The sequence below is a fragment of the Calypte anna genome, unplaced genomic scaffold (genome assembly GCF_003957555.1).
Source record: "Calypte anna isolate BGI_N300 unplaced genomic scaffold, bCalAnn1_v1.p scaffold_232_arrow_ctg1, whole genome shotgun sequence".
Taxonomy (NCBI): Eukaryota; Metazoa; Chordata; class Aves; order Apodiformes; family Trochilidae; genus Calypte; species Calypte anna.
Genome location: NW_022045497.1, coordinates 29,104 through 37,137, shown reverse-complemented (window position 1 = coordinate 37,137; position 8,034 = coordinate 29,104). Strand labels below are relative to the sequence as shown.

At 52.8% G+C, this 8,034-nt stretch overlaps 1 protein-coding gene across 1 annotated transcript; it reads right to left on the bottom strand.

The window, feature by feature from the left end:
• Positions 1-4,542: 4,542 nt before the first annotated feature.
• Positions 4,543-5,481, bottom strand: LOC115600319 (olfactory receptor 14A16-like). The gene has a single exon (XM_030468694.1). It carries the CDS (start codon positions 5,479-5,481, stop codon positions 4,543-4,545), a length of 939 nt encoding a protein of 312 aa, XP_030324554.1.
• Between the last annotated feature and the right edge of the window lie 2,553 nt (positions 5,482-8,034).

Genomic DNA, 8,034 nt, shown 5'->3' with positions numbered 1-8,034 from the left:
TTGTATATTCAATTTGTCTGCAAGAGACCTGGACAGTGAGGTAAAGCCTTTGAGATCCATCACTCCATTAAGAACATTGTTCCTTTTCATCCCAAACACAACATTGCTCTCATTGGCTCCCTGGGAAGGGTCTGGGATAATTTGCCTCCACCCCCTTGTCAGTGCCACCACTTGTACCCTCCATCCAGCAGCTGCTGCTCGTTCAGCTCCCTCCTGTCCCCACGCTGCCACTTCATCCCCACCCACCCACCCCGCATGGCACCAGCATCATCGGGGTCTCTGCGGGGAGCCCCGAGCGCTGGCAGCGATTGTCCTGTCCCACAGTGAGGGGATGGGGGCAGCGGCAGCGAGCCCGTTCCTGCCCTGCCTGCAGGACACCTTCCCTTAGGGGCAGGAGGAGCAATGCATGACAAGTGTCCCTTTCCAAAAGCCCGCAGCAGCCTCTCTTTCCTACGGCAGCTGCTTTCTGCACTGCCATCAAGAACGCCCTGCAGGCTGCACTTTGCATTTCCCCCTAAGAAAGGGAATGGTCGTTCTTGGCATCACCCAGCACGGACAGAATGTCCTGGCTTTGGAAGAAAACTCAACACAAAAAGGGGGGACACCCACTCCCACTGCCTCACGGGTGCCAGCCGTGCCCCCTCTGCCTCCCACCGGCCCTGGCCCCACCGCACTGGGTTTGCCCGGGGGCTCTGCAAGTGAAGAGGGGAGAAGGGGAGGTGGGGGCCAGGGAATCCAAATGAAAAGAGTCTCCAGCTGAGGCCAAGAAAAGGTCAGGCTCTCCCACCAGGCAGTGCTCTGGGGGCCACTAGAACTAGCATTAGAATTACTGAAAAAATAAATATATATATATATTTAATTGTATCTTACTTCAATAATTAAGACATTTTTAGCTCCATCCATAAATATTCTTATATTTTCCTCCATCCCACTGTTGGTCTGTGAGGGAACAGCTGCGTGGTTCTCAGGGCCTGGCTGGTGTTCAACCTCAACAGTCTTTATTTGGGCCCAACGTGGGGCACAAAGGGCTGAGATAACACCAGATCTGATCAGAGCATGTTAAAACAAATTAGTTATAATTATTCCCTGTATGGGTTTAAGAGTTGCTGGTGACAATGTTGGTTGGTTTGGTCTCAGAGCTGTTCTTAGAGCTGTGGGATGTCACACCTTCCTCTCTCCTTGATGTGCTGGCTGTCAGCTCTGGAGCCTGCTCCAGGGCATCGTTGGGCTGTGCTTTGTGGCATTGATGGTGACACTGACCCGGGACCTGCAGCCAGCATGAACATCTCCTCCCCACTTCATGTGCCACCTCCTGCAGACTGTTAATAATTACAGTTCTTACCATTTCTCTTATGAAAAACCAGTGCAGGAGACATCTCCGTTCTTTGGATGCCATCTCCTGGACATTGTTAATAATTACACTTTTCCCTTTTTCTCTTTTATGGAGGGGGCATAGTTCCTGACCTTTTCATTCTCCCTATTGCTAATTACAGAGGTTGTTTTTTCAAAAATTTCTTCCGTATTTGGGATGTCAAAATGTGTCCAGTCCTATCAGTAGGAACCAACATAGCTCTAGAGGACCCATCTAGGATGGAGAGGCAGATGAAGTAGAACTGCAATAGCTGAGACCTTGTTCTCACTTCACCTTCCCACACGTCTGCTGGAAATACAGCACAGCAGAGAGGGAACAGGTTCTGGAAATTCCTGGAGTGTGTGGAAGAGACCTTCCTGACACACTTGTGAGGCAACCAACCAGAGAAGACACTGCAATGAACCTCCTGTTTCTAAACAGAGAAGGACTTGTGGCTGATGTGATGGTTGGAGGCCATCTTGGGCACAGTGATGATGAAATAATAGAGATATAGAAATAACAGAGATCTCCCTCCCTAGAATCAAAGAATCATCAAAGTTGGAAAGACCTAAAAAGATCATTGAGTCCAGCTGTCCACTCTACAACCCCTAACCACTAAACCACCCACTACAAGCTCTTCCTCTACCTGTCTTTTGAACACCTCCAGGGATGGTGCCCCCACCACCTCCTTGGGCAGCCTGTTCCAATGCTGAACAACTCTTTCTGTGAAGAAGTTTTTCCTGTTATCTAACCTGAACCACCCCTGGTTGAGCTTTAACCCATTTATCCTTCTCCTGTCACTGGTAACAAGAGAGAAGAGCCCAGCGTCTGTCTCACTACCACCTCCTTTGAGGTAGTTGTAGAGAGCAATGAGGTCTCCCCTCAGCCTCCTCTTCTCTAAGCTGATCAACCCCAGTTCCCTCAGCCCCTCTTCATAAGTCCTGTTCTCCAAACCCCTGATCAGTTTGGTTCCCTTCTCTGCACCCTCTCCAGCACCTCCATGTCCTTCCTATCTTGTGGTGCCCAAAACTGCACACAGTGCTCGAGGTGCAGCCTCACCAAGGCTGAGGACAAGGGTAAGATCACCTCCCTGGCCCTGCTGGTCACACTCTTCCTGAATCAGGCCAGGGTGGTGGTGGCCTTCTTGGCCACCTGGGTACACTTATGGCTCATGTTCATCCAGCTGTCAATCAGCACCCCCAGGTCCCTCTCTGCTGGGCAGCTCTCCAGCCACTCCTCCCCAAGCCTGTAGTGCTGCTGGGGGTTGGTGTGGCCCAAGTGCAGGACCCGACATTTGGCCTTAGTGAAACTCATGCACATGGCCTTGGCCCATCCATCAAGCCTGTCCAGATCCCTCTGCAGAGCCTCCCTACCCTCAGGTACATCAACACTTCCACCCAGCTTAGTGTCACCTGCAGATTTAATCAGGGTGCACTCTATCCCCTCATCTAGGTCGTTGATAAAGATGCTCAAAAGGAGCAGCCCCAGCATTGAGCCCAGGGAGACACCACTCGTGAACCCCCACACCAGCTGGATTTAACTCCATTGACCTCAACTCTTTGGGCATGGCTATCCAACCAGGATGATCTGCTGCATCAACCTCCCTGGGACTGAGGTCAAAGTGACAGCTCTGTTGTTTCCAGCCAGCACGGGGTTAGGAAGGGCATGCCTGATCATGCCTGATCTCCTTTTATGATCAGGTGACCCGACTGGTGGATGAGGGGAAGGCTGTGGATGTGGTCTACCTGGACTTCAGCAAAGCGTTTGACACCATCTCCCACAACATCCTCCTGAAAAAGCTGTCAGCCCACAGCTTGGACAGGAGCACCCTGTGCTGGGGTAAGAACTGGCTGGAACGGGCCCAGAGAGTGGTGCTGAACGGGGCTGCATCCAGTTGGCAGCTGGTCACTAGTGGTGTCCCCCAAGGATCAGTGTTAGGCCCAGTTCTGTCCAATATCTTTATTGATGATTTAGATGAGGGGATTGAGTCCATCATCAGCAAATTCACAGATGACACTAAGCTGGGGGGGAGTGTGGATCAACTGGAAGGCAGGAGGGCTCTGCAGAGGGACCTGGACAGACTGGAGAGTTGGGCTGATTCCAACAGGATGAGGTTCAACAAGGCCAAGTGCCGGGTCCTGCACTTTGGCCACAACAACCCCATGGGGAGCTCCAGGCTGGGCACAGAGTGGTTGGAGAGCAGCCAGGCAGAAAGGGACCTGGGAGTCTGGATTGACAGGAAGCTGAACATGAGCCAGCAGTGTGCCCAGGTGGCCAAGAAGGCCAATGGCATCCTGGCCTGGATCAGGAACAGCGTGGCCAGCAGGTCCAAGGAAGTGATTCTGCCCCTGTACTCAGCCCTGGTGAGGCCACACCTTGAGTCCTGTGTCCAGTTCTGGGCCCCTCAGTTCAGGAAGGAGATTGAGGTCCTGGAGCAGGTCCAAAGGAGGGCAACCAGGCTGGTGAAGGGACTCGAGCACAGACCCTATGAGGAGAGGCTGAGGGAGCTGGGGCTGTTCAGCCTAAAGAAGAGGCAGCTAAAGGGAGACCACATCGCTCTCTACAACTCCCTGAAAGGCGGTTGTAGCCAGGTGTGGTTTGGTCTCTTTTGCCAGACGACTTTCAACAAGACAAGAGGGCATGGTCTTAAGTTGTGCCAGGGGAAGTTTAGGTTGGAGATTAGAAAGAATTTCTTTACAGAGAGGGTGATCAGCCATTGGAATGGGCTGCCCAGGGCAGTAGTGGATTCTCCGTCCCTGGAGATATTTAAAAAGAGACTGGATGTGGCACTCAGTGCCATGGTCTAGCAACCGCAACGGTGGTTCAAGGGTTGGACTCGATGATCTCTGAGGTCCCTTCCAACCCAGCCAATTCTATGATTCTATGATTCTATGATTGTGCCAGGACTCTTTCCCCTTCACCTCTGCACACAGGCACTGCCCTGCAGCTCCAGAGAGGGTCTCAAAGAAAGGCATTCAAGAAAACAAGACACTCAAAGTTTCTTTATTCTATTTAAATACACCGAAAAAGGAAAGCTCTTAATGAAAGTCAAAGAAAATCTGGACAGAAAAATAATGAGAAAGGACAAAACAATTTAAATTCTTATATGTGCATAAATAAGAAAAGAAATGGGTGATGGCTGGCTGGGTGTGTACTGAGTTACAATATGAATGAGTTGCAGTAAAAGTAACTCAGTTAATTTTTTTTAAAAAACATATAGTGATCAGTTTTAAAAATTCACTTTTGAGCTCCTGGTTCCTCATGCTGTAGATGAGGGGGTTCACTGCTGGAGGAACCACTGAGTACAGAAATGACACCACTAGATCCAGGAGTGGGAAGGAGATGGAGGGGGGCTTCAAGTAGGTGAAGATGGCTGTGCTGACGAACAGGGAGACCACGACCAGGTGAGGGAGGCACGTGGAAATGGCTTTGTGCCTTCCCTGCTCAGAGGGGATCCTCAGCACAGCCCTGAAGATCTCCACATAGGACACCACGATGAAAACAAAACAGCCAAAAGCTAAGAAACAACCTAATACAAGAAGCCCAATTTCCCTGAGGTAGGAGTGTGAGCAGGAGAGCTTGAGGATCTGGGGGATTTCACAGAAGAACTGGTCCAGGGCATTGCCCTGGCAGAGGGGCAGGGAAAATGTATTGGCTGTGTGCAGCAGAGAATAGAGAAACCCAGAGCCCCAGGCAGCTGCTGCCATGTGGACACAAGCTCTGCTGCCCAGGAGGGTCCCGTAGTGCAGGGGTTTGCAGATGGCCACGTAGCGGTCGTAGGACATGATGGTCAGGAGACAGTACTCAGCTGTGATGAAGAAGAGAAAGAAAAAAAGCTGTGCAGCACATCCCTTGTAGGAGATGTCTGTGTTGTCCCAGAGGGAATTGGCCATGGCTTTGGGCAGAGTGGTGGAGATGGATCCCAGGTCGAGGAGGGAGAGGTTGAGGAGGAAGAAGTACATGGGGGTGTGGAGGTGGTGGTCACAGGCGATGGTGGTGATGATGAGGCCGTTGCCCAGGAGGGCAGCCAGGTAGATGCCCAGGAAGAGCCAGAAGTGCAAGAGCTGCAGCTCCCGCCTGTCTGCAAATGCCAGGAGGAGGAACTGCCTGATGGAGCTGCTGTTGGACATCTGATGCCACTAGGGATATAGATCTATCACTGAAAGAAAAAAAAGGGAGAATTTAGAGCAGTGTTTCTTTACATTACTAAGTTTTTCCTAGATATTCACAAATTTGCTTTTCCTGTTTCATGAAAAACTTTGGCATGCCCCTTTTAAACACCCTGGCTTATCCTTGTTTCATGTCCATAAAGGAGTGGGAGGGGTCAGTGCTGCCATACACCAACTGGTAAAAAGGAGCAGGGGGGATCTCAGATTAAATCTATTCTTGATATTAAATAGCTTTTCAGCATTGTCACCCTCAATATACAGCCTGCAGAGCAGAGCTGAAAGGACTCTGAATGGATTGGTCTGGTCCAGTTTCTCCCACACACAGGAAGAGCATTTTAATGCAGAAGCCCCTGGCATTTCTGCTGCTCTGCAAGTGAAACCTTAAGGTTGCTGAGAGGCAGAGGGACTGTCCCTTAGTGCAGAGTGAGGACAGCCGCTCTGTCCATCAGTCCTGCTCTCAGCTGCACAAAGAGGACAAGATCCTTAAATGAGGTATCCTAAATGCTCCCTCCCCTTAGCCCAGCAGAAAGAAAGGGAAAAACAAGGGCAGCAGCAGCAGGGGCAAGAGGGGAACCTGCCAAAGTTCTGCTGCCAAGAGAGTCGGGACAGGGAGACACAGGCAGAGACTCCAGCACTTCTCCTCTCTGGTGCGCAGGGTTGCTGGAAGGATGCTCAGAATTCAGTGCCCATGATCATAAGGGTTGGGGGACTGTGCTGTGTGACAGAGAGCAGGGTTTAGCTCTAGGGAGGGCAGCAGCTCTGCAGGGGATGGCTGGGAGGTGCAGGAAACCCCCCTGCCATCATCTTCCAGGCAGCAGCTCCCTCTCCATTCCTGCCCATCTCTGCTGCCTGCAGCTCTTTCTGTCCCTTGATCTCCTCTCTGTCAGTGCTCAGAGCCCCCATCCCACCCCCTGAGTGCTCAGCTCTGCCCTGCAGACCCCTCCTTGGCAGCAGCAGGACCTGTCCAGGGGCATCTCTGGCTGTGCAGGGGCTCAGGAGCAGCTCAGACAAGGGCTGGGGAGAACTGGGGTCTGTGTGCCTTCTGCATAGTGCAGAAAGAGCTTTCCATGTCCTGGAGAGACAAGTGGAAGCAGAGCCTGAGGAGAGCCCAGCCAGGAGCAGGAAAGCCCTGCCCTGAAGGGACTCCTGAAAAGGCCCCTCAGAAATCTTCTGGGCATCAGCTGGAGCTGTGAGCAGCCCTGAGCAATTCATCCCTCTCTCACCAGCACCAGGAGCCTGCCCTGTGCTCCCTGTCTCCTGCCAGCCACAGCTTCTGCCAGCACCAGGGAGCTCCCCAAGCAGGCTGAGAGCTGCCCCTGGCAGGCAGGCAGGCAGCAGAGTCCCTGCCCCAGCACACAGCCCCTGGGCTGCAGGACCCTGCTCTGAAGGACAGCCCTGGGCACCCCTGCCTGCACACACCCCCTCACTCCTCTTCACAATTCCCCTTCCACCTCCACCCACTTCCCCCCTTACAGCTCCCAGCAGCTCTGGCTCTGCAGCTTTAGGAGATGCCTCCAGGAACTGCACCAGCTTCACTGCCCTGCACCAGACACTCACCATGTCAGAAGCTGGGAAGGTTCTCCTCCACTCAGCTGGCACTTATCCCCTCCATCTTCACCCCCTTGAAGCTCTCTCTGCCTTGCTCATCTCCCCCAGATACCCTGGCAGTGTCCTCAGCCCTGCTGCGCTCTGCAGAGGAGCTGCTCCTGCCCAGAGCTCTCTCTCTGCAGCACTGCCTACTTGCCAGCAGCTCCCTCCATCCCAGGAGCCCAGCTCAGATCTGTAATGAGCCCTCTGGGGGGTTGATGCTGAGCCCATGACAATTGCTCAAGAGGCAAGGAGAGGAAGCTGCAGAAGCTTCTTTCTCCACAAGAAAGTCCAAGGCAGAGTCCAAAGTTTCCAAAGTTTTTTGGCATGTGCCTGGGTCCCCCTGTAGGACAACCCTGCAATCAGCAAAGGCATGGAGAGCTTGGCTCTGCCAAGTCTGCCTCCAGCTTTTCCACACCTTTTCCCTCTCTCCTCTCCAGCACAGTCTGTCCTGGGCTGTCCCATCCCCTGTGCCTCTTGCCCTGCAGGCTCTGCTCCTTCACCCGCCTGCCCCACCTTGCTGTCCCCTTCCTCTCCTGACATCTCTGTGTCCTCCCTGCCTCTGCCTTGGCACACAGAGCCTTGGGCTGATCCAGGCTCCTTCTGGGGGATGTGGTGTTCCCCAGCATGGCCCTTGCAGTGACATTTCTTTCTTCTGCTCTCCCCTCCAGGCATCCCCAGCTGCCCTTTGGGCCATTCTTTCTTGCCTAAGTTGTTTCCCAGTGTGAAGAAAATCTCCACCATGCCCAAATCCACCCTTCAGGCACTCCCTGAAGTAGAGCAGGATACTGCTCTACAAGTCTGCACAGCACTGGATCTTGACCCACTAACCTGTGTAGACTGGGCATTTTTTTGGGGTCCCCAAACCCCATTTTGGGATATGTCTGCACACTCTCCCTGGTTATTGAGGTGTCCGAAAATCATATA

What these genes read in the sequence shown, in the direction of transcription:
- LOC115600319 (XM_030468694.1), bottom strand. Translation starts at nt 5,481, where the DNA reads ATGTCCAACAGCAGCTCCATCAGGCAGTTCCTCCTCCTGGCATTTGCA.